General features: G+C 34.8%; 1 protein-coding gene across 6 annotated transcripts in view; it reads right to left on the reverse strand.

Moving 5' to 3' along the window:
* The window catches only part of MYCBP2 (MYC binding protein 2), a 269,085-nt gene that overhangs the window by 41,492 nt on the left and 199,710 nt on the right, over positions 1-27,883 (reverse strand). For 3 of the 6 annotated variants that reach the window (XM_059903372.1, XM_059903369.1, XM_059903368.1), the window contains 8 exons: positions 27,519-27,743; positions 26,529-26,661; positions 24,026-24,148; positions 21,126-21,305; positions 4,644-6,287; positions 3,526-3,695; positions 2,505-2,749; positions 346-513 (listed from right to left, as the gene is read on the reverse strand). In XM_059903372.1, coding sequence (XP_059759355.1) covers positions 346-513; positions 2,505-2,749; positions 3,526-3,695; positions 4,644-6,287; positions 21,126-21,305; positions 24,026-24,148; positions 26,529-26,661; positions 27,519-27,743 — 2,888 coding nt within the window. The remainder of the gene's footprint in view (positions 1-345; positions 514-2,504; positions 2,750-3,525; positions 3,696-4,643; positions 6,288-21,125; positions 21,306-24,025; positions 24,149-26,528; positions 26,662-27,518; positions 27,744-27,883) is intronic. The other 3 variants (XM_059903370.1, XM_059903374.1, XM_059903373.1) reach the window with 3 other exon arrangements.

Here is a 27,883-nt window from a genome sequence, read left to right on the forward strand (position 1 = left end):
TGCTACTTCTCCCGTGAAACCTTCTCTAAGTACTGCCTCAAAGTGACCTTCCTCTAGTCTGATTTACTATAGCATTAAATGATATAATATACAATGGAAATGGAATCCTTTATTACTTCACTAGTTGATCTTTTCTCTCCAACTGGATCTGCCTCTGCTATCAAGGATCTTACCTGATTCATGAATGCATGCATTTTCTTACTGCTCTAACAGTTAGCAGAGTTGACACAACTTCCTTCCCGAGATGGAGGTATGTATGAAAGATCTTCTAGAGCATTCTCTTCTAGCTTACAGTCTTTCTTCCACCAAACACTGGACTCAACAGAAAGACAATAACCCAAATACCTGGGTGGCATGGACTTCATGTTGCTCTCTGGCTCTTCAAATACATTAGGACTCGCATCAGGAGTTACTGATATGTATGGGGCAGGTACAGATGTTGAACGCAGGTATCTCATCTCATCCTGGAATAGGTTGTCATCTTGATAACCCACAAAATTTTCATGATGATGCCTGCATCAAATCAAACCCAATAACTTAAAGTATGATGGCAATACAGATAACTTTCTATTTTTAATCTCCTTCGTAAAAGTAAAAGCAACCCATTAAGTCTGTAACTGAGGATTAAAGTATTAAAATAGTTGTAGATGTAAGCGAAAGGAGATAAAAGTCTGATAATTTTACACATAGATATTCCTGGTACCATAAACATTTCAAATCCAAAACTGAATGTATTTTCTTTCCTTTTTAGAACGTTTCCATCTTCTAGCTTTAGTGAGTGATCCCACCAGCTATCCAGGTGCCTTACACTAAAGTATCTCGGTGTCACAGCAGGCTCAGCCCTCGACCACAACCAGTCACTTAGGCCTGTGGATACCAGGTTCCCTCTTACTATTCCCCTTCTTGTTCCCCATCATCACTACCTTGCTTCAGGCTCATGACATTTCTTGCATGGACTACTAAAGCACAGGCGGTGACCATTATTTTTTTTTTTTTTAAGAGTGAAATTTGAAAAAGATTAGATATATGAAATGTTCCATGGGTTAGAGGGATATCTATTCCCCAAAGGGCTAAAAATATAAAATCCATAATTAGAGTATGCCAGCATTTTTTACATGTTTTACCATTTGATTCTATCCTTTCAAACTGGAACAGAGAGGTACTAGCCTAAGTACAGCAAACAGGTGACTGAAGCTGAAGGCTTGCTGTACTTGGCATTCCTGATGATTTCCTCCGCAGTCCCAAATGTCCTTAGTCTCACATTTTCATTTTTGTTTCCCACTCATTTTATTGAATAATAAGTACAAAAACAAACAAACAAAATACATAACTCTGCTTCTCAAAATGGAACTGTTGGTTGGTAAGCCACGGCAGCAGGCAATTTCTAGAAATCTTCATTTGTCTGCTGATGAAAAAAATCTGAATTTGGCTTATGAAAGGCTGTTTTAGAGTATCAGTGTACAATGCATGAACATATGGGTTGCACCAGCAAAGCCCAATACAGGAAAAACAGTACACTGCTAACAGGCTTCTCTCCATCTTCACTTATGCCCTTTGATCCGGTTTCCACATTAGCAGCAGAGTGATCTCCCAACTGCAAACCAGTTCACGCATTTCCTTGTTTAAAATTCTTCTTTATCCACTGTTTCCTCTATGGGATAAAATCCAACCTTAGCATGGGCTACAGAGCCACACGCATTACCTGGTCTTGGGAAACAACACTTCATATATTTCTCCTGGTAACCAATACTTTAATAAGCCTGTATTCCTTCAATGTGTAATGCTATTTCATTTGTGTCCTCACATATGTGTTTTATGTCAGGAAATGCTTTCCTCTCATTTCCTGCTTGATTGATTTCTAGTTATCCTTCAAGACTGCTAAAATGTCATATCCTCTGGGAAACCTTTCCTTATTTCCTTGGGAAGATTCAGGTACTCTCTACCTTTTATGCTATGACAGTATTCTATACACACTTCTATCATAAGTACTCCTCACGTAACATTTTAAATGTTTCCTTTACATATCTGTCTCCACCGGAGTGTGAACACACGAAGTCAGGATTTTATTATATCCATCTTAGTGTAACACAAAGCTGGTACTCAGCTAACCAACATTTAAATGCTAACAGAATTAATAATTTGAAAAATGAAAGATTTTGGAGAGCAAATATCAGTTTATTTCCATTTTAGCATTTCCCACTATTAACACACTGACGTCTGCCTAGCAAAGACTAAAAGATAGCTGAAGTCTTACTAAGACATACTGTGTATTAATAATAATACAGATCAACACAGTATTTACATATTTTTTCAAATACCTACTACTCTAAAGTTTATACCTCTAACCAGTCATATTTCTGAGTTAAGGCAACTCAGAAAATAAATTCCTGGAGGTCACTTTGCTGTATACAATATGTACTGTAGTGTGGAAATTCAGAGCATGATATTAAACAGTAGCTGTTAATCCAAAGTGATTTAAAAAAACAACAGCCGAGTTATATTACCTAGCTAATGTCTGCAGGTAGAGACAAGGCATTTTAACCGGAAGATCCTCAGAAATGCCCTCTTTCACGCTGGGAAGTTGAGACTGGAATGGCTTTGTAGGATGGTAACACAGAATGCTTGGTTCGGCTGCGCTGCTCAGGGAAAGCAGGAAGAGGGCGTTTGCTTTAATCACTTGGTGAGCTTCCATAGTGGGCAAGGCCCGAGGAGTCTTGACTTGCATTGGCTTCCTCCTGGATTGTTTGACCTGGAAAGAAAATTTGTAGGGATCTTTTCCTACTTATACTCAAATTTTAAATTTCTTAACCTAACATATTTCGAATTTCCAATAAAAAGTATTAAACACTGTAGAACTGCTTTCAAATAATAATAGTGATTCCCAAAAACAACATTCACTTCATGCTTCTCCTGAACTTATTAAAACTAATTTATATCAAATGCAAACTATATTTTTCTCTTTCCTTGGGAAAGTTAAAAAACCTAAGTAGTAAAATCTAAATGTAGTTATCTAAATAAAAGAGTAAATAATCTGTGTGTGCGTGCGTGTGTGTGTATATTTGGCAAATGTTTTTAGCTAGGTGTGTCAATAGTGTGAATGATCCTGACTTTCTATGAGTCCTCAACATAATTAGGGATTAAGAAAAAGAGAGAGGAGATGAAGAGTAGAAAAAGAAAAGGAAAAAGAAAAAGAGAGAGTTAAGAGAGATAAAGGTGAAGAGGGAAAGCTATATATATGTGTAGAATAGCAGACAAATTAATAATACAAAATTATGCAGTAAACATCTGTCAATAAGGTATATATGCTACAGGAGAGTTGTTTTGTGTTATCCCAAGATATAATTTGTTTTTGTAATTAAAAACAGCTGACCTGGTACATAAATTAAATTTATATATTATTCCTGTTATGAAGGCTGATCTTTAATATCAATTATGTGGAGTTGTCTGATAATATGATCATAAAAAGAGATTTTTATAAGGTTTATCCTTATCACTAACAGTATAGCCAGAACAAAATAAAAATACCTTCTCCCTTGCAGCAGCCTGTTTTTCACGGAGGTATTTTTCTCTACAGCGATCACACACCAGGTACCACGTGCTTCCCCCTATGCCACCATCACCACAGTTACCAGCCCATCCTCCACAAAAATGCCCAATGCTATTGTAACCTTGTCCACCAGCATACCGGCCACAACCTTGAAGTAAGAACATAAATAAAAATTTAACACTTTAAGTGTCCTTAATTGTCTGCTCCTTGCCACCTGTACATAAATGACAGCTTTTCCTTCTCAAAGTAAGCAAAATACTGAAGCAAATATCTAACCCCGACCTGGGCTGTTAATTATATCAGCAAAATTGCAGGTGTAACCAAAAGTAATCAATTAAACGATGACTAAAATACTGACGATACTCTATACAGGCAGATGAAAAGAAATGTTAAGATACGGGTACATTTAGATTTATTTAAGTATGCTAAAAAAATTGGAGAAGACAGGTATTAGCTATAAAATACTCTGTGAGAATAATATATTTTACAAATCATGTATTTTACAAAAGGTTGCAGTGTAATATGTAGGAAGAGAAAAACATTTACCCAAATTCATAATAAGTGAATTTTGGAATATTAATTGTTACAGAAATCGTTACATTTACCTAAAACATAAAACTGTCTTCTGATGAAACAGTTAATCTCTTCCACAGGAAAATGCCCAAAGAAATCAGTATAATCTAATTTAATTTGCAATTCTGAACAGGAAAACAATACAATCAAAGGAGACCTAATGTTGCGACCTTTCCTGTGTGTATGGACATGTCCTTATTTCTATTGTGTGAGACACCTTAACAGCATCTTTTGGGTAACACATAAAATATTTAAAAAGTTAACAATATCTCAGAATGTGATACATTAAAATGAAATAGTACTAGATTGCCTTACCGCCATACTATTAGATTTCTTTACCTATTTTTCATAAACCCTATACTGTACTGATAAAGCACTTTAAAAATTACATTGTAAGACACTATAAATTCTGGGCAAAAGTTTCCCTGCACTTTAACATAATTCATGGAACAGCTTAAGTCAAAGTGACCTAATTTGTTTTTTTTGCACAAAGTACTTACATATATTCAGTAACATCACTTACCTGGGTGAGCCTGTCTCATGTGGTAGGTCACTGGGTATGGATGTGACTCTCCACAGAGCTCACAGATGGTATCTTTCTCTGGTCCTCCTACCGCCAGCTGGGCCATTTCACCAAACAAATTACCTCTGGGCCGAACTTCTGTCTTTTCTTTTTTCTTTTTTTCTTTTTTGGCCTTTTTATTCTCTTTCTCACACTCCTTCTTTTTAAGGACTGCACAAGAACCAGGACTTGGAAAAATCATATTCTGGGAAGCTGCTTTGATAGTAGCCAAAGAGATGTCTTCCCAAAAAGCCACTAAATGTTGCAGAGTCAGGGGAAGAGGAGACTTAGACTTCATTGGGTGATGCATGGACATTTCAAAAGTGGCCTCAGTTTTCCCGTCTTCACATTTTTCATGCAGAGGAGGTTCCTTAAGCATAGACAATACCTTATTTTTGTTGATACTACCCATTTTAGATATATCTGGTCCATGAGGTGCAATATTAAACATATTCAGTGCAGATGATATTTCCAATGAGTGTCTATTTTTTAATTTGGTTTCCTTTTCTTCTGTAGGCTGCTGGCTGCTTAAACTACTTCTTATAGGAGCATGTTCTTTGGAAAGTTCAGGATTAAATTTTAAGAAAGAGGAACAAGCCATCGCATCGTGTACTATGCCTTCGTGCCACAGGAAAGAGGCAAAGACGGCTCTGGCACACTCAGCCACGGAAGGGGACATGGCTTGCTTGGCTGGCTCTAAAGGTTTGGATCCATCTCCTTTGAAGAGAAAGCTAGATTTTTCCTTCTTGGGCCTGGTGTGCCTATTAGCACATTTCCGACTTGTCTTGGGGGACGCTCTCGTTTCCTGTTCATCTTTCAGTGGTGCTTTTCCTATGCTGAAATGAACTTTATTTGGACCTTCATCCACACCCTTAAATTCACTGCTTTCATCACAGGTGCTGTCTGTTAGGCTATTCGTTTTTAAAGTACTTGAAGTGCAGACTTCAACCACCTCACTGTGGAGGTTTTCTTGTACCACGTGGGGAGAAGGAGCTCTATTTTCAGATCCAGGGGAGTCTTTAGAATCCTTTGGTACTGGTTTTGGTTTCGGTGATGTTGATCGTCCCCTTAATGGTTCTGTGAGGGGCATTTTCTTCTTGCGGAGGGTATCTGGATCGAGGGTGTAAGAGTCTGATTTGGAACGTTCCCGAGGAGGATCAAGTTTCGTCTTAACAGGAGCAGTGCTCTTCTGAGGTAGACTTTTATCGTGCGGTGAGGAAGAGCGTGCAGAGCTAGCACCGGATGGGCTAGACCTACTGGCTGGGAGAGTCTTTGGCTTAGGAGATGATGACCGAGAACCTGGTCCTGGGGATTCAGCTCTGAAGCTAGAAGACATCTTCCCATCAGATTTCAGTGTCTGCAAGGTGTTATGGTTGGGGGATAATGACCTACTGTGAGAATCTGACCTCAGCTTTGCAGCATCGGATTTCAACATGAGAGATTCACTAGCCGATAGTCCTTCTGTGCCCCTCTGCTTCTTCTGGTCAGCAGTAGTCCGGCTCATACGTCCGTCGGGTTTAAGTGTTCTGCTGTGTTTGGAGGGCAGTTCTGATTTTCCTGATGTACAGACTGGTCTAGAAGATGTTGAGATAGTTCCTCGGTCACCTGTATGGTCCATTTCATAGTGAAACTTGTTAATATAATTATAACTTACTGATGATTTAGCCACTAAACAATGAAATAAAAAAACATAGCTAAAAAAAATTTGTATTGCTTGTCACAGACAAAAATACTTCAAGAATAAAGAAAAAAGGGGGAATTCTCGTCAGATTTCTATTACATCATTTTATAATTCTAATATTCTAATGTTTGGATTAGAATAATTGATAATCAATGTATGAATGCCCTAAAGCTATTATTTAATTACATGTAATGCAGGCAGTCTGTTATTTGTAAAGAGGTTATATTCTAAAAGCTTATTTAGTTCATAAGCTTAGCTGGTTAGAACTCAGAGCTTGAAGAAGAAAAATGGTGGGATTCTGAATTAGAATTACAAGTCTGAATTCTGGGGCCTTTCAACAAGGAGTCAGGAGAATAACAGAAAAAAAAAGGATAAAAAGAAAAATAATCTCGCTCTTTCCTAGGCAAAGCACTAGATGTTTCTACATGAGCACCACTTGTTTTTGGCATCCTGGCCCTCGTTCAGTGTCTCTCCTTCCTACTACTTCATGCTTTTCCTTTGAGGCATTAGAGCCAGGTCGTCTTTGCTGTCAGTCTGTGGTACAACCTTCAAGATTATCTTTCCTCCCTAAAATCAAAACTTCTACCCTCAGTGCAAGTGATACTAGTTCACTGTTAGGAGGAAAGCAACCTGATTGAAGTGATTCAAGTGACATGAAAAACTGAAAATCCATAAACCTTGCTAGAAGCATTTATATTTTTTGAAAAAGGGATACTTAGTAAATTGAGATGACTCAGGTTACACTGTAGTTCTTTCTTTTTCCTTTTTAAAGGGATATGAACAAGTTTGGATAAAGTAGAAACGTGTTTTGGGGCTTGCTTGCAATGTGTGTGGGTAGAGTCACAGCCTAGTTATCTAAATGTCAAGAGAGCTTTGCCATGGCATCTGCCTCCTCACGGAAGGCCTGCAAGGGCTGGTATTTTTGCTCATTACTACTCTCCACTGAGGTCATGTCAAGAATGGGTCAGCATAGTAAGTGCTTTTGTTAAATGAGCAAACAAATTCCTATTTTCTTAGTTTCTTTCCCTTCTGCTAGTCACAAATCTTCAGATTCTCTAAAAACTCACTTTTTACTTTTATGGCTCCCACGGCCACAGGGCAGAGGCGACAGGAGCCATTGTTGTGTGAGGGTCAGATTTTATAAACCAATATACTGTATGTGGTAGAATCAAGCATCAGCTTAGTCCCTGCCACTAATGTGGAGTGACTGATGTCTGGAGCACTAGTTTTTGTTATTACTCTGACAGCTGGAAATGCCTTCATCATCACATTTATTTCATGAGCTGAACCGTACATAATGCTGAATCTAGACAAATAAGCAGTAAATCTTCAATATTTGGCACCCCTCTCTCTACAAGATTAATTCGTGAATTGAAAGAGGTTTGCTTTGTAATTAATGATGCACAATTCCTCATAAAGGAAATCTCCACTGTGACGGGCTAAACAACTGAATCTTCCAAATATCAGGAACACCACTTGTCATATGCTAGCAAAAATGTTTGTTATATAGAGAGGGTCAGAGAGTATGGGCAGCTGTATACCTTATTTCTATGCTTCAAGTAATGGTGAATATTTTTTTAAGATCTGTAAGTGGTGACAGCTGAATACCTGTTGGAGTCTAGGCACATAAATAATGCACCATTATTTCTTCCCAAGATGTCAGATTACAATTACATCCCGCTGAAAAAATTTACTTTTCCAAAATATATTTCATATATTTTTAAAAAACAAATACGTCAAGTTAGTTAAGTGTGGTAAACCCACATACTAACTAACTGATGTTTATCTTCTTCATTTGGGTTTCAAAAGTTTTGAGGCATGCAGTAAGTATTACTAAAAATGGTCATGTGGCTGCTTTAAGTATCAATAAATATCAACACAATTTGTTAAAAAGCTTTAGATCATAAATATTTTCACATTCATCACTTAATTTTGTTTAATGTTTATCATATGTAAGTTTAAGCAATAATGGATACTTTTTTTAATCTCAAAAGATTCTAAAGAAAAAATAATACAGGACAGGATAAAAATTTAGTACATTCAAACAGATTAGTGAAAATATTAAATATTAGGTACTCATTAATAACCTGCATATTTTTATGCCAAAATTATAAATAAAAGGTTATATAATACCACCCTATAATATAATATAATCATAATACTCTACTGTAATATGATATGCCATAGTATATACTATATATCAGGTTACACAAGACTATATACTACAGAGATCAGGTTCTATAATTATACTACAATATTATATAGTATCACTGTCAACTGTACAAAGGAGAAATGTAAAACCGTTCTACTCATTTCTAGGAATACAAGATTTTAAAAGTTTAATTAAACATTATTACACTAAGACAAAAATATGTGATTAGGTATCTACAGTATTTTATAAGACCAGAACATATTTTAAAATCGTCTGGCATTTTATCAATTGTCAATAGTTTAAACATTTCTAAGTTTAAAGTATTAAAACAAAGCAGCTAAGAAAACACTATAAGGAAGACTCATGCCAGACAGGACAGCCCTGAAAACTAAGGTAAACTAAAGAATTTAATTATCAAACTGTTTCTCATAAAAAAAACTAAAACAGGAAAATGATTTTTACATTACCTAACAGAAAAAATGAGTCTAAGACTAACCTGTCACATGAGATACTATATTCTTATAGATCACAACGTGCTTTACGGCTTACACATATACCACCTTGTTCTGGTAATAATGGTGTTACAATTCCCCAAAGGCATCTATTTCTACATACTTATTTTATTTAAGATCTCATATAGGTTTGAAATTAAGCCAGAGTTCTATTTAACCGACAGATAGTAAACAGGCATATCGATTAGGACAATCAATACAATATTGAACAGATATATCACAAATTACCCCAAAATATCAAATTTTAAATAAAATTATAAACTTTAACCTTAAATGGAATGAGATGAAAATGACTGAGGTGAACTAAAACTTCTTTCTTGAAACCTCCTAGGTTTATTAAGAATGGCCCATCCGTGAAGGCACGCATACCCACCCTTCAGTTTGTGAGACAGAGATGAGAGAGCAGAGGCAGGCCCAGCTACACCATAATTTTTGTAAATGCGCTCACGAGAAGCAAGGTTGCGAGATGGAGATTCTACAGTGGAAAACATTGGCAAAGAAGCAGCAAAGATTCAATGGAAAAAAAATTTAGCAGAGAACACAAGCAGAAACAAAGCATTTCAAATGGTATGCGCGACTACTAACTTATTAAGAAGTTTATATTCTGCCAAATTTTCCAGCAAGTTTATTATTTCTCTAAAATTAAAAACCGAATACAAAGGTCAAATTAATTAATTTAGACTAATAACGACAGCGCCAAATGTGTTAGGCTAAAAGTTAAATAACATTCATAGCACTGATAAATCAAATTTGAGCATTTCTTTTCAGACTAATATTTCTTTAACTCAGTTTTCTTTAATTTGGTGCTCACTTACTTATAAATGAAAGTTTATAAGTAATTTTTTTTTGTAAATAGTGGGAGATAAAGAGATGTTACTTACAGTTTAACCTATTGTCACCTGGTTTTCTGTATGGACACATGACTATAATTTTTCCAGTATGTATCTCAGAATGGACCCAAGTTGACATTTACAGTCAACTACTTTTCTGAGTCCATCCTCAGTAAAAAATGTTAGTGCTAATCCTAATATTTAGTGTTTGTTTTGTCAATCATATTACTGAGATACCAAATTCTGTTTATAAGAAGTCTCACAACACAAACAAAGCAAAAAAGATTTACAAGTCACTGAAAATGTTAGACACATTAATGATTCACCATGCAGAAAATGAAGTACTTAAAATTAAAAAAAATTTCCTTTTTTCAAAAAATTAACAGAACCTTTAAAGTGGTCTTTCAAAAGTAGTATGCTAAAAAAAAAATCTCTATCTAAATCTGAAAATAAATCCACTATTTAAAATTTTAACTCATGGCAATGAAAATAAATGTAATCAAGTGAGCTGAAATAAATTCAGGTAATAAGGAGATAACTTTCTTAATATTATTGAAATTAAAAAAATGAATACAACACACACTTTTCTCAAAACAGAAAAAGTAATAGTTGACTAATTCATTATTATGGCCAAGATTAAAGATGAACTAGTCATAAAACCAAGAATCCTGCCATATAAGGTACTGAGTATGTATTATGTGTCAGACATTGTCCTAGGAATTGAGCATAAAATGATGAACAGAAATGAAGTCCCTACTCTTATGGAGCTTATCTTCCAGTAAAAGGAGAGAGACAACGAACAAATACACCCTAGATGGAGCGGTGATAAACCTGAGAGTCATAAGCACGCAGATGTTGGGTAATACTCCATGCCTGGATAAGACAACTTAGGTAGCAAGGCCTAGAAGAGACCAAACCCCTGGGACAGTCCTAGGAATACAGAATAGAGGATGATGTAGAAAAGAGACTGGATATGAACAGCTGAGGTAGGAGATGATATCCAGCAGGCAAAGGAAGAAGGCGTTTCAAGGAAAAGAGAAAGATCAATCCTGTCAAACACTGCCAACAGAGCAAGTAAAATGAAATCTTAGAACTGACAGTTGAACTTAGCAAAACAAAAGTCAAAAACTGAATAGAGCAATTTCTGTGGATAAGGACAACTGCAAACACCCCCTGTAGTTGGTTCAAGAGAGAATGGTAGGAGTGGATGGAGGGATGCAGACACATGCCAACAAGTCATGTTCCTCTAAGTTAAAGAAATGTTAAAATTTTAATATTTTTGAGCATTCTTCTTTTTAAAGTGTGTAAAACTCAAAGGCACCAGGAACTGCAAAATGAGGTCTTATGCTATTTCAATCTCATATAATACTTACTCTGCAACTCTCACTGAAAATGTCAGTTAGGAGAGTGCCAGCTTTTGATTGGAATTCAAGGACGATTCAAACTGCCAATGTAAGGATACAGTCTCATAGCTTGGTCACTAAAATCTGTGAAGACTGGGTTTAGCAGGAGGACACAGGAGCAGGAAATCAGACTACTATCTTAATTAAAAGCACCCGTAACATAAATGTACAAAACTACATGGACACTTATTAGATAAGATGTTAGAGGTTTAAGGACAAACTCCCGGAAAAAGTTTTGAAGCCAAATCATCCTTGAAGTCTTTCCAATATGCTACAAAACCTAAAGAGACTGGATTCCTAGGTATGATTCAGAGTGAATAAGATGAAAGAAACATCTTTTGAAAGTCTACAAAAGGTTACCGTTAAATGCCTAAATACAGTAAGCTGTGATTTCACACAACACTTGTTCTAGACATTTAATTTTCACAAGCTCATGTTTAAAATACTTTGAAATAGTTAACTTTTTAAAAGATTTATATCTTTCAATTTAAAAAGGAAAGTAATCCTTAAGAGATACTTTGCTATCTATGCACAGAAGAAAAAACTGATCAACTTTTAGACATCTGATGAAGATTAATCATGCTCCTTTTTACCTTGCTTTATAGATAAAACAATCAATTATTAATGTCTGTAGAATTTTGATTTTTTTGTCATTATATAGTTAACTAAGGAGAATAATGTTTTAAACAATATAGAAAGCTGGATTTTTTCCTCCAGTACACATTTGAAGTCAACGTTGTTTGTTTGGTATAAAGTATCCCCTTATTAATAATACGGTTCTTTACATGTCACTTATTCTTTGTTTTCTTTGTTTTAAATCCCGAGTATCAAGTTCCCTGGGGTACTTCATTCATTTTCTGGTCATAGAAACTCTGAGCTCATTGTAAATTGTATTTTAAAAAAATTACTCCCTAGGCTAATGATAATAATAAAACAGTATAACTTTTCTTTTTAATAAGGAAAGCATTCTCATTTCAGTTGGACAAAGACAAATTGTGGTTTTGCTGTATCAGGACCTTGACCTTGTTATTGGGACAATACACTGGAAGAATCCAGGCACCTGTCACCATCTGGTGGCAGTACACAAAACTGCAGTTCTGAGATTTAGAAAGGGGCGTACACTCTTTCAGGTTTGAGTCAACAATGAAGTAATGATCTTCTTCATCCATTCATCTGTTGATGGCACTTAGGTTGCTTCCATACCTTGCCAATTATAAACAATGCTGCTATGAACACTGGAGTGCCTGTATCTTTTCGAGTAAGTGTTTTCCTTTTCTTCGGATTATACCCAGTGAATTTGCATTTAAAACTGTCAGTCCAGGGAGCTGCTGGCTGGAGTACGTAATTATCATCACTATCACCTTATTCTAAATCCTCCAAAACATCAATAGACAGACGTGGGAATAATACTTATACTTAATTGTACTTATTTCTTATCTGCATGTTGTTTGGTTGCTCACATCTTTTGGCCAGGTTAAAGGTATAGTTTATATATTGTCTCCTCAATAACCAATAAACTCGTTTTTTATATTTTTTTAAATAAATAGTTTTAAAGTAAGTAATTTCCAGAATATCTGAATTATAAGTTAAGCTTAACCATTTACTGCCTGTGTTAAGAGTCTATTTGTCAAAATATCTGTAGTACTATTCAGAGAAGAATGCAAATGTACAATTACCAGGGTTTAAATTGAGTGAAGAAAGTCAGAAACACTATTCCTGTCATTCTACTGTAAACTTGACAAAATGTTATTATCATTGTTTGTGAAGGATCTATAGAATTAGGTTTCTTTCTATATCTTAAAAAATATATACACACATAAATGTAGATACGTATAAACACTAACAGAATGTGGAATCCTACTAAATGTATTAGAAGAAAAACAGCTTAAGACACAGAATAGGAACTAAAATTTACTTATATAAATGTTAGTATACTAAATGAATTATAAAAGAATGACAGCTTAAGCTTAAAAATTTCCAACTTAAAGCTAAAATAGAAATAAGCTTTTCCCTAGAATATAACATTCATCCATATGATACAAATGCAGAAAGGAAGATGGATGAAAATCTGTAATGATGTATTTTCAAACTGTCAGTCAACAATGTCATCTTCAGTTATGTAAATGCTAAGTATGTTTCCCACATTCGAATTATATTACAGCTTACTGGAGGCTAAGTTACCCAACTGAACTCATTTTTTCTTAAAATCTGCTTTTTATTCTGTGTATTGGCATTAGGTAAGCATATAATCTTTCAAAACAAAGACAGAAAACTGGACACCATTCTAGACTGGCTCCTTCAACTGTGATTAGCAAGTCCTGTACAATTTTACTGCCTATGTGTTTCTAAACTTCTTCCTTCTTCTATACGTCCACTGTAATTTACCTTAGTATAAGCCCTACTCAGCTCTTCTCTGGAATCCCTGCCTCTAACGCTCTCCCTTTCTCCAGAACCTTTTTCATAATATTTTTAGTTATCTTTCACAAATGTAAGACTGATCATATCATTCTTTTTGTTTAAAATTCTGCAGAACTATATATGCCTTCATCTGCTCCCTCCATTTTACTCACTTCGCTCACAGGATAAAGTCTAAACTACTAAGAGTGGCTTACAAGACCCTTCATGATGTGGCCCCGCCCTCTCTAATGTAAGAAACCGCCACTAGGACACTTAACACTCTAAGCTACAAACGAGTGAAGTTTCTCAAGTGAATCATGTTTCCTAACATAATCAAATGAGTTGACTCATTTGAAGTGGTTAAAACGGTGCCTGTTATGTGGTGAATGACTGCCACGTGTTAGCGATTACCACATCTTCTCTTTCCTCAAACCACCAACACTTTCCCCATGCTAACTCTGAGTTGATGATGGCTTCCTATTCTACTGAGAAAACAAACAAAACATAAAACAAATGGACAACATTCTCAAGCTGCTAACACACTACACATTCTTTCCTCTCCTGTTATGATGGGTCACCTATTTCTGCTCCTACTTGGCCAACCTTTCCCCTTTGCGCTACATCCCATCCCCTCTCCCACGGATGAATACTGTTCCAGCAATCCTCCCCTCTCTCCTGCATCGGCAATTTTTCTCTCTATTGGATCATTCTCATTAAAAAACAACCCTGATGTTACCTTTTCCCCATTAAAAACCAAACCAAACAAAAATCTCCCCAGATCTCACATCCTCTGCCCTGGTTTCACTTTATGTGTTTTCCTTCCCTTTACAGTAAAACTTGACAAATTTATCTATAATAACTGTCTCCAATTTCTCTTCCCCACTTTCTCTTGAACCCACTCTAATCGAGCTTTGGCATCTCATCCGACTAGAGTTGCTCTCATCAAGATCATCAGTGACCTCCACGTTGCTAAATCCAATGGTCCATTCTCAATCCTCACTTTACCTGACCCATCAGCAACATCTGATACAGCCTGTCACTATTTCCTTGAAATACTTTCTTCACTTGGCTTCCAGAAACACCACACTGATTTGGTTTTCCTCCTATTTCTATGGCCACTTGTCAGTCTCTTCCCCGAAGTGCTCCAGGGCTCAGTCTTTAGGCATCTTTTCTTTTCTCCCTATACCTACTTTCCTGCTGCTTTAATCCACCCTTAGGGCAACTCTCAAATTATTCTGCTATAAGCCAGTGAACTCCCAACTTATGTGTCCTTCCCAGACAGTTCCCTTGAACTCCAGGGTCTTACATTGCTCTCAACTTGATATCTCCACTGGACTTAAAAGGAACCTCAAACTTAACGTATCTGATCATTTGCAAACACGGTGACAATTATTCCTATCCCTGTACCATGCCCCTTTGCAGCAACTCCAAGCAAGAAGTGAAGTCCACGTCTCCGTCCTTGAACATAAGTGTCTTGCTTTGACCAACAGAGTATGGCATATGCGATGCTGTGTCAGTTTCAAGCCTAAGCCTCAAAAGACTGTACATGCTTTTGTGTTTGCAGAATCCTGCAATGTCCATGCAAACAAACCCAGGTTAGCCCACTGAATGACAAGAGATATTTGGCCTAGTCACCCTTTTCATGCCAGCCAATCCCCAAGGAAAAAATACCTGGCTGACCTACAGATGCATGAAGGATCCCAGGCAAGATCACAACAACTGCCCTGCTGAACCCAGCCTACTCTGCTAACACACAGAATTGTGAGCTAAAGAGTGCTTGTTTTAAGTCATTAAGTTTTGGGGTGGTTTGTTATGCAACAGTAGCTTACCAATATAATGTCCAAAATTAAGCCTTTGTTATTGCCCCCCAGACCTAGTTCTCCTACAGTCCCCATATTAAATGGAAATTACATTCTTCCCAATGCCTAGGCAAAAATCTTAGATTTGCCCTCCACTATTTTGGTATTCTCATTGCTTATTCAATCTTTAGGCAAATCCTGTTGATTCCCCTTCAAAATATATCCAGTATTCCATGATTTAATACCATCTCTTCGGCTACTACTCTGGTAAAGCCACCATCATATCTCACCTGGATTACTGTGAAAGCCTCCCAAACTGGACTCTTTGCATGACCAGTACTTAGAAGAGTGCCTGACATGTAGATGGTGGTCAATAAATATTTTTGAGTCAATGGATCCCGAAAACTTAGCTCACGCTATTCTTAGAGAGGAAATACACCTGTAACCTCCTTCCCCACCCCCACTGCTGCCTGATAAATTCCTATGAGTCCTTCAACACTCTGATTAGGGGCCACGTCTTTGTCTAATGCCTTCTCTAACCTTTCCTAGCTGAGTCAGCAGCTTTTCCTCCTATGTTTCCAATGCATCCTGTGAATATTGCTCCTCCAGACTTAAAATAATGCCATCATTTTTTTCAACATGGCTGCCTTCCTCAGTATTCCAAAAGCCCTTCAAGATCAGTGATAATATTTTCTTTACGTTATTGCTCCCTATAGCCTAGCATAGACTAGACATTTAACAAACGCAGGTAAATAGATGATGGAAGAATAAATGACCCATCTGAAGAAGAATGGTAATAAAGGGTGGAATAAATTTAGTAGCCAATAAGGAGATGGGAGCAAAGGGAGAGACAAAAGGTCAGATCTGGTCAGGAGAAAGCAAACAGATGCACTCGGGCACACTGTCTTATAAACAACAGCAGCGTTCTCTGTGGTCTAAATTCCTAGGATGAAGTGAGGGCTGATGAAGAGGGAAAGGAACCTGGGTCAAAGCTTTCCTACCACAGAGAAGATGGAGACACTGAGTGAAGATATATTCTGGCCCGTGACTGAAATGACAAGGATTTGTAGGGATGCTAGAGATGTTAGAGCCCAAACTGAAATAAATATGTTGGCCATTGTGACAGATGCTACCGGTTCAAGTATGAAAAATTTTACTGCACTTGACTATTTGATTTTACGAAATCTTTGTTGATATCATCCTTTAATTTTCCTTAACAAAAATTATAAAGAGGAAAAGGGTCTGAGAAATCAGCTTAGTGTCACAAAACTAACTGGAGGGAGAAGAACAGAGATTAAAACACAGGTCTCCTTCCCAAGTCAAGGGCTCCATCCATGCCACAGCTCACACCAGGCAAGCAAATAAGTAGACAGATTCTGGGCTGGGATTATAATCCAGGATAAAAATGAAGTCTAAGTCTTAGAAAAAACCTGGCTTTTATACTGATATTCATACTAACATCTGAATGTAGTGTTACCATATGAAGAATTAATCTCAAAGCAAATAATGAAGTTAAGCTGTGAAAATGTACTGAGGAGTACCTAGGAAACCTCATTTGTGCCTTTCCTGCAACTCACTCCACAGAGAATAGACTGCTCTCTCTGAGACTGTGATTGCCCCCACTTTTCCTTGGAGCATGAGAGATGTTAAATGTTTGCATCAAAAGGCAATATCAATATCAACAGATAACGTTTATTAGGCACCTCATTTTATGGATGAGGTAAAAAGGGCTCAGCTGCATCAAGTAACTTAACTAAATAAGCGGCTGGAGAGGAAATTTGAGCTTAATGTCTTTCCATCACTACATCTTTACAAGCTAAGTAAGTAAACACAGTGCTTTAGTATATGTTAGTATTCTTGAACACAAACCAATATGCATGCAGATACTCAGGTGGACTCTTTTGTCACATTTAGCAAAAGTTTTGTCTCATTTGAGAATGTGATTATGGGTATAACAGAAAAACTTGTTGCAAAGTAACCTAGAGCTCTCAAATCTGGGCTTGAAAGTACGACATACTTTGATATATATATTATATGTTACATATTTAAAATCTCTGGGAGAATCGTAAACTGTCTTAATGTTCTATTTACCATTTTTTTCTACAAAAAAAATAAAAGCAAATTATTTAGCTCCTTGGACAGCAGCTAGAAAATGTTTATATTAAACACAGTCACGTGAAATACAGTATTTCAGTTGGAGGATCTTTCATAAAATTCCATCAGTATAAACTCAGAATTATTAGATATCACATCAAGACATTATAGTTAAATTTAATTACTACTGAAGTATTCTTCCTCTATTTTGAAGATGTACTCTAAGTAAATACAGGAATATCAATCATAAGATAACAAGAAACACATGATCTTAAACTCATAGTTTACACTGAAGAAATGATCATCTTAGGCATTTACAGTCAATAAATACTCCCTGAATGCTTATGATGTGTAAGATATTGTCAGAGGATATGGGACTTAAATAAAATGATGCTTTCAAAAGACATGAGGAAAGATAATGAAAATATAGAATGTAATATTCTTAAAAGTAAGTGGGCACCTATATCATTCCCCACCTCAGTCCACTAGAAACTTACTGCCAAGTTGCTTACCAATTCTAAAACCTACATAAATACTTTTGAAATAAAAAAGTAAATTATGGAACAGTAAAGGAAAAGTTTATATACACATCTCTCTTCTCTCTCATGCCTTTGCACACATATAAATATGGTAAGACAAGGAAAATGTGTGACTTTTATTTCTATAATTATTCTATTTCACTAGAATAACAGTTGAAGTAATTTGTATGTATATATGTATGTGTGCATGTATAAAATAATTTTGCAACTTAAAAAAATTACCAAATGAATTTAATGTGTCAGATTATTTTCAATTCCAAAGATTAATTTTAAAAAACCCCTATGTTTCAGGGGAAAAAAAAAACCTAAAGAAATACTGATTAATAATGCTCATAAAGTTGACATGTGGAGCAGTTTATGTATGTCCCTACTTTATGTATGTCATCTACTTAGCTGGGAACTTGAGTTACAGTATTTAGGAAACCTTTTCCTTTTAAACCATGCTACATTCTTAAACTATGAAGGGGAAAATAACCAATCCAAACAAAGCTAATACTCTGGATGCTAGCACCAAATGGAAATAGAAATTTAAAAACTATATATTAAAGAACAGATTTTTACATTACTTATTAGTAGGCAAAGCTAGATATTTAAAAACATGGCCTCCTTTGTAGTCAGGAGAACTGCACTCATGTTCTGACTCTACCACTTACTATGTATGTTTCTAGGGCATATCATTTATCCTCTTTAAGCCTCCGTTTCCTTAACTGTAAAATGGAGACATTATCTCAAATGAGGATGTATTAAAGTGCTCAAGGACAGTAGTAAGTACATAGTGGTGACTTATCAGAATACGCAAGAACTAGTAAATACAGTCTTCTATACATAATATTTTATTCAATATTTTAGAATCACAAAAGTGTAAGACAAAAATGATTCTCATTTTACTAATTAGTAAAGGGAAGTTCAGTATAAATAAGCCATCTTTTAAAGCAAGATGAAATGCTAGTGTGATGGACAGCAGTGAAATTCAGGAAAGAATATCTTACTCAGGTAGTTTTAACTCTGCCATATTTAATTTTCCTATGATGAAATTACTACAATTCTAATATATCTATAAAACATTAAACTATTTTTAGATTCCACACTTGTTGTTAGTTGTGCTAAAGATTAAGCCTTCTGGTTTCTGGAATTGGGTAGTCAAACTTCAGTGGTATTCTGCTGAGAATAAGAAGTCTGTATCATTGGAGTACATGCAAGTAATGATTCAGAAAACTGGTCATTTTGAGACATTTCTAGGCCAGGATTTCAAATTTGCTCCAAGATGGTGGTAAAGGAAGTGGTGGTATTGATAACACTTAGACACAATATGGACAAAATTATATTGACACAATGTCAGTTAGAAACCTATTATCCTTTAAAAGAGGCAAATCTGATTTCCTTATGGTCTTTACATTTTGTTTTACAATATTTTATTAAGTAATTTGGTAAAATAAAAACAGTAATTATACTTTTTTTTAGAGAAGTTTTTGAGAAGACTTGCAATATAACCCTTTAGGTAGAACAAAACGGTTCTTATTCCTTAGTTCTCTTGTCTGCTGCCACTATGACATTATCAGGGTAATTTCTCTTTTACAATTTTATGTTTAATATGAATTTTCTGCCTGGTTATGATGGGTTTTTTTCCATTTTATTTCCTTGTCCTTACCTTTAAAACTTCCTGCAACCTGGGTACATCTAAATGTAAAGTGTCTGTCACTCCATTAAATGGGTAAACTAAGTCTTCACTTCTCTTTCATTCTTCTATAATGCTTATCAAGGAAGAAAAAACTATTTCACACACATGACACTATTATGTTTCCTTGAAATTCTTCTTTTAAGAGACATTAAAGTGAATATTACACATGAATAGAGATGATTAGCTAGAAATTGATACTACTTATATTTACAAACTAATTTCATTAATTGAACTTGCCTAATGTATAGTGCAAACCTAAAAAAGTTTATACTCTTGTATACTCTTTTCCTAAGATAGATAATAATATCATTTGCTAACTATACACCACCCTGGTTCCTAATAACAACTAAAACAGCTGGCATTCTCTTAAGTAATCCTAATAATAGCTATAAAAGTATTTTTGTAGAAAAATAACTTAGGTCTAAGTGTGGATGTATTTTATTAAAGTAAAGCAAAGAGGTCATGCATTTGAATTCAAACAAATGGGTGTACAAGCTGAGACTTCCAAAAACTCTCTCAATTCAGTGAGTGTGTTTATATACTGTATAGCCAATATGTGAACTGAAGGCCAAGAAGAGCATATTGTTGTCATACTAGGAGGCTTGAGAAGTTTATGGGGAAGCCTCAGGAACTTATTAAGAAAAAAAGAAGACTCAGGTAAATGTAATTTGTTTTGGGTCTGTTTTCCAGATCAGTATGAATTACTATCATGGATAAAGGGCTAGAACAATCCTAGAAGGCAGAACTGGAATCAACTGATTGGTTTAACTTATTAAGAACAACAACAACAACAACAACAACAAAAAGCAAGAGAAGAAACAACAATGTGAGAACATTTGGAAACCTAAGTTGCTATACATTTCACAGACACCAAATTCACCTAAAAGAAACAAACAAACCTGCCCAGTACAGCCTCTCCTCCACCCACTGGTATAGTGAAATAGGTTCATTCTCTTGGGGCATCTCTAAGTAACAAAAATTCAGTGTAAAACAATGAAAGTTATCCTTATAACTGATGCTTACCATAGTCGTGCATATTATAAATTTTTTTTTTAAATCAATGTTTTCTTAATATATTTTATAGTATGATTTGCTTATTCTGGAATTAGAATAGAAAACATAAAAGTCATATTTTAATAACTACACTTAATAAAAAAATGTGATTAAAAACAAATGTCTTAGCTGCAGAATGTCTTAGGTCAGAACAGCTTAAGTGCTTCAAAAATGTGGGAAGGGATAACATCCTCATTAAATAAAACCAGTTAGGTGAGTTGATAAATAATTAGTAATTGATAAACAACTCAGAACAAAGCTTCAGAAATGGTTTGATGAGGCAGGTTAAGGCTGACAAGACTTACTCTGAAGCTGAGGCTGCTGGAAGGAAAGGGGCTGTCCGAACACAAATGGGCTGTGGACTAGGGAAGAGGGAGGTTTTGCAGCTTGATCAAAGATGGAAGGAGCTGGGAGATTGGGCCGTGACTGAATGGAATTCAATATGGCACTCAGTTGGTCACCTGCAGTGGGCAAAACAGTCAAAACTAAAACTTGTTATTAATTAACATCCAAAATGGCAAAGTAAATGGTGCTTTATGACATTCAGATAAAGTTAAACACTAAATAAAACAATGCCAATTCAGAACTGTTGTGGAAGTTGGTGACTGTTATTCTCAAATTAGGGACCGAATGTTGTATGTTGTTTTAATAATGGAAGCACCCAGACAAATTTTATATAATGGCCCACCTACAAAAACAAATCCATTTAAATTCATATACAACATCTAGCAGCAGCATGAGAGAATACAGAGTCTATGAAGTAAGTATGATAAGTTGATTCAATACCATATAAGTATAAAGGAAGATCTAAGTCAATGATGTCTTCTGTGCAGTACCTGACATTGACTATTATCACCCTGCCTCATACGCAGTACACTTCATGCAGAAAATATGCAAATAATATGAACAGTTCAATGTAGGACTGAAGGGAGGCAAAGTATATGTTATTAACTTAGTAATACATTTATATTACAGTTATAAATTAGTATTTTCTTTTTTAAAGTTGTTATTGCCAAAGAAATTATATATTTTTAAAAGCATGAACTCTTTTGCTTGGATAGGCAATGTAAAAATTTATAAAAGACCTATAAAAAGAAAAGGAATATGAGGTACCTTATTTGAATAGTATCTCAAACATGAATTCTGACATTTTCTTCAAAATTAAATACAAAGGACATTAACAGAAAAGTACTTTTAAAAATATGAAATGATATAATTGGATGGATGATAGCTCCTTATTTATGAGAATATAAATATTAAATAGTTTAAATGATGCTGAAGAAGAAGGGTGGGGGGGGAAACCATATCCAGACTAACTGATGCAGAAACCAGAAAACAGTACCTTTCCAGGCATATTCTCTAGATATAATAAAGTTTCATAAGTAAAATTTTAAATGAAACACCAACAAGAAACAGATTAATATGGAAAGAACTGTGCACACAAGCTACATATCTTTACTTAAAAAAATTAATGCTGCAGATTAGAAAAGGATTTTAGAGGTGATGAAGAATTTTATAAAATTGTTTTAAGGAAAAAGAATTTTTGCAAAAAACTGTTGCTTGATGTTGGATAGCATAAAGAGTTAAAGAAAATGGGAACTATAATTAAAGGTAAGATAATAAATAAAGATTAGATATATTTAATCAGATGAAAGTTTCTTAATATTTCTTCACTCCATCTAAATATTTTAAAAGCCTATTAAGAAGTACATTTAAGAAGTGCTATTTTTGAACAATATTAGCAAAATCACTTTTAAAAAGTAATACATTATTTCTAATTAATAACAAATGTTCTCAGCAATGTTTGTCTCTATTGAAAGTTGATTTCTATTCTTATGATGTTTTAACAAATTCTGTTTTAAAGACTGATTTAATGTGATAGCCACCAGGACAATTTAGACATTTTAGAGACTGAAAGCATACAATTTGAATTAAACATGGCTTTAAAACAGATTACTATACAAGTACATAGTGGTAAGTAAACACTGAGATTTTAATTTAAGGACTGGGAACGGCAGAAGGAAAGGGACACGAAGGAAACACCACAAAGCATTTACCCTACTTAAGCATGAAGGTCTAGTTTAAGTTAGTTGAAATCTGAGCTACCAGAAATGAGCAAGCAGATAGTACCCAAGCCTGTAGGATAGAACAACCCAATATAGGAGGAAGAGCCAAAAAGAAATCTTGTAGCTAAGGCTTCCTTCTTAATAAAAATACTTTGTGGAAAGTAATAAAGGTATCAAACAGAAAGTGGTTTTATTTTAAATTGAATATTTCCTCTATACTGATGTAATTCTGTATCTTGTTGACTATTTCATTATTTCACTTGCTCTGCAAGTCAGGTATTAAAACAACTGTATTTGTGTCTGGAAATCAAATCTCATGAATTAGTTTAAATAACATTTTAAAGTAAAAGTATTTCCATGTAGGCTATCTTCTCCTTCCTACCCATTGTCCAGCTGTATGCTACCTTCTGACAGTATCGTCGATTTTGAAGCTAAGAGTTAGGATCAGGTTATAAGAAAGCATGTGAATGTGTCCAAATTTACATACAAATGGAATTTTGGATGAAATTTGAGCATAAATTACTCCAAAATAATTATTATTTGGACTGCCCATGATGCTGGTCTCTTCTATTAATGCAACCGAAACAAGTTGTATACATTTTATATCCATATGGCTTAGGGGTTTTGTTTTTCTTTTTACAATTTTTTGGTTTCATTATACCTACCAAACCCAAAGCTATCATCTCATGTAATTCGAAATTAACTAAGATAACTTGATTAGACATTGAAAACCACACATGTTTAATAAAGCTCATGTGCAATATTACTTAAAAATATTACTTAAAATATTTTGATTTTAAATGGATCATTTTGGAAAGTTCTTTTTTGCTCATTAACATTTAATAATAACTGGATGATAAAGAAAAGTTCTTCTACTGGATATAGTGACACAGAATCTTTATGATGTGAATTCAAAATGAGTGTCTACAAAATAAGAACAGGTAAGCAAGAACTATAAACTTAAGCTAAAATGGCTAAAACCAATACTGTAAAAAGAACACCGTCGTAAACATTTTGATTGTTAGTTTTCCAGGAACAAACTTAAAGTTTTGTGGGTGAACAGTAATAAAAATGGTTATAAGAGAAGGTAATAAAAATATTACAGTTAGGTAAGTAAAAGACTTACTTAAAACACTTACCTTTATTATTTCCGAGTCCATAATCAAATCCTTGGGCACTGCAACTTGCCCCTTTATTAAAAGCTTGTACTGAGAAAGGGCTTGGAGGAGGAGTTTGAGAATTTTGATCCAGAAGAACTTGTTCTACAATAAAAGGAACATCTATAAAATTAGTTTCTTATGTGCTATTCCCCATTTATAAAGAGAGAAAATTGCAAGAAAGATTTTTATGATGGTTAAATTTTAAAATAACCTCACATTTAGATTTGATAATAGGTCTACCAATTAGGTCACTGACACCAACAAAGTATATGACAAAATCTTTGTTTTCATCAATCAAAATCACTATAATATTTAGAAATGGGATATGCTCTTATGGAGTCAATTTGCTTTTATTGTGCTATTAACATTTGCTATTATTGCTTTTTTTTTGCTTTTATTGTGCCATATATATATGGCAAAAAATCATTAAGTGATCACAGAGAAATTTAAACTTCTCTTACACCTCTTTTCGGGTTGAGTATATATCTTAGTAGAAACGATATCCTAATTTAAGAAGCATTTTATCTAAAAAGAACCTTCTACCTTCTAAGTATATGGGAATACAATTTCCCATCGTAAAACTCACTCCTTAGTATAGAAAGTATTTTACATTTTAACAATAATAGCTAACCTTACCATCTGATAGCTTTGTTATTTCTTCACTTAGCTTTCATATAGAACTCATAAAGTATCTTCACTTTGTAAGTGAGAAAACCAAGGCACAGAGATATTAGGTAATTTGGCCAAGGTCATACAACTGAAAAGTTAAGAGCTGGCATTTGTACCCTGGCAGTCCAGTCCCAGAGTCTACTCTTACACATTATGCTCATTGCTAGTTAAAATGATTACTAAGCTAGAAAGACCCTGACAGTCACTTAAACCATTCTCAGATTATTTAATTATGTCTTATATAAACCTGATCTCGCTTTAGGTTATTTTCATTTATATTTGAATATCCCTATATAATGAAAATGTTTAAGAATTTATGAATATGTAATAATTATATATGTAGTAAGTATACTGTAAATGGGAAAGTTATTTTGTAAGATGTCTGATTTACATGAAATGAAGACTTTTGCTTTTCAAAACATAATGAAGAATAGTTCTACCATCTCAGGACATTATTTTATGATGACATCATCTATGACTAAGAAACACTGGTCTGTAAAGACAAGGGAGGAAGTAGGTTCTCAAATTGGGTTCAGTGGATTACTGATGCAGTGTGGTGTAATGAGCACAGCATTTGAAACATGAATGAAGATTCTGGCTCAAGTCTTTCACCCGCCCTGTTTCCAGTGGTATAACCATAGGCAAGTCATTTTAAATTCTATGAGCTTAGAAATGTAAAATGAAGATTATATAACCGATCTCAAAGGCTTGCTGCGGGGAAAAAGAGGAGAATGTTTAATGTACCATGTTAATATATCTAAACGTACTCTGTCATTCACACAAATTCCAAACCTTTCTTGAATCTATTTATATACTATGGCCATATTACCTCTTGGATAATAGTTATTATAACTTTATACTCTTTTGGATAAAGAAGCATATTCATTTAATTGTCTGACCCTCTCCTATAAATTCTGGGATTTGGTAGAAAAGTCTATGTTGGGCCTATCCACTTATTTTGATGTCCTAACTAATACTTTTGTGACTCAACTTGTATATTTAGAAAATTTAGTGAGCAACTAGTATGTGTGAAAACTGCTTTAGAACTAGGAATACAAAGATAAAAAACCTGTGCCTGTCCACAAGGGACTCACAATCTGGGTACGAAGAAATAAAAATTAACTTCAAAATAATATCAGTTTTGTTCTAGTGGTGAATTCAGTTCTTTAGGATGAGGGGTAACTCTTCACTCTGTGAGAATCAGTTAAAGCTTCACCTAAGTGATGTCATGGTCTGAACAAGATTTCGCCACCAGGAGAATGAAGAGAAGAGGACAAGAAGGAAAATCTTTTATTAAAGGAGATCATTGTTGAAAAACGGTAAAATAAAGTTTAAAGCTGAAACTCTAATAACAAAATAGGAAACCCCCAGAAGAAGCTAAGCATATATTCAATGCTCCTTTCCTGAGACAGAATTCAATAGAATGATATTGCCTGGGAGAAGTACTACAATCAGTGGTTTGAAAACTGAACTTCCGTTTAGTGATAGAAAGAGTAAAAGGTTTAGTCCCGAACTGGCACAGAAGAATTATCATTTAAATTCATATTAACGAAATAAAAAGCATGGTTTACAAAGATCAATTCATATGTTTCACATTTCCTTCTAATTCTCTTCTTTTATGTGTATTCATTTAGTACCTATGTATTTTACATAGGAATTTTAACAATTGCAAGATTTTTAAACCTTTAGTTTTGATTTTACTTAAAAAATAAACACACAGAAAAGCTCTTTACAACAAAAGAAATACAGTACACTTTAAACTTCTGCACTGCAAAGGTAAATCGGAATAAATCACAAATTTAAGCCAACTTGCCATCTTCATGTCGGAGGTACTGGTTTCCGCCTCTGTCTCTAGCTAAGGACCATGCCTCTCCTTCATCACTCTCACAGAACTCTACCATGCTGTTCTTATCCAGCTGCACCCATGTACCTTCAGAATTGGTTACCTAGTACATAACAAAAAGCATGATTGATTGGCTTGATTCTTTCAGGGCATTCAGGCTGAAAACCAGCAAAAAGTTTAAGTGAGTAATTATTCCAATAAATCTCTATCATCAAATTAGTTTCTGAAATTAAGACCACAGCCTGAGGTAAGACAGAAATCAATAAACAGTCTTGTAAAGTAATGCTCACTGATGACTTCAGTGAAAACAATATTTTTTTAAGGCACAGAATAATCCCTTGATAATTTTAAATGCTACCCCAAAACACACGGCTCTTTGTTTGGCACCTGAAATGTCCTAACACAGCGTACTCTCTATTATTTAGGGTGGTAGTGCCTAAAATGCAACTTGAAGATAACCCTGACACTGAGAAATAGCATGACACACTACATCTTTAAGCTCATCAGCTGAGGCAAATGCCGCAGTTGACTAAAGAGTAATGTTATTTGCTCAGGACTTCAGTGACACCCATATATGGGAACGAAGAAATGAAACCCTTTGAATATAACACATCTCCAAACTGATTCATAGTAAATATTTCAAAGTGCTATTCATCCATGACAGTACAGTACACATTTGCAATAATGAAAAGATATTTGCAGATACCGAACATTTATATATACAATACAAATCACTTTGTTATATAAATATTGTTTTCACAAGGATAATTATGAGAATAAAATTATTAAAAAAGAAGCACAGAAAAATTGCATTAGTATTTTCAATACAGGTAAAGATAAAGAACATTAACATTTAAAAACCTGGGATGGAAATGGCAACCTTTGGAAGAAAGAGATGTTTTGGTTGTATTATATTAAAAACGAATATCTTAGAAGTCATGAAGCTACAAGAATCCATACCTCTCCCACTGCTTTGACTTTGTTTCCCAGAACTAACATTCCAATTGGGATACCTCTAAGGTTAGGGCAGCTTCTGATGTTGTGACCGGAAGGTCCCGTCTTCACTACCTTGTACATGCCTGGCCCTCCTCGCAAGAACGGCATATCCTGCTCTTGCATTGTTGCTTCCTGTGGGCAGCAGGAGTTTATGTCTTTGAAAAAGTCATCAGTATTAGTTTTAGGTTCCTGAAAATTTGAATAGGAAAAAAAAGTAAACAAAATACAATCTATTATCACTTTCAACATCCTTCTTAATTGCTTTTACAGCAAGTCCGTAATGCATCAATTAAGAAAAAGAACACATATCCAAAGATAGCTCAAGTGTT

This window comes from Balaenoptera ricei, chromosome 18 (genome assembly GCF_028023285.1).
Source record: "Balaenoptera ricei isolate mBalRic1 chromosome 18, mBalRic1.hap2, whole genome shotgun sequence".
NCBI lineage: Eukaryota > Metazoa > Chordata > Mammalia > Artiodactyla > Balaenopteridae > Balaenoptera > Balaenoptera ricei.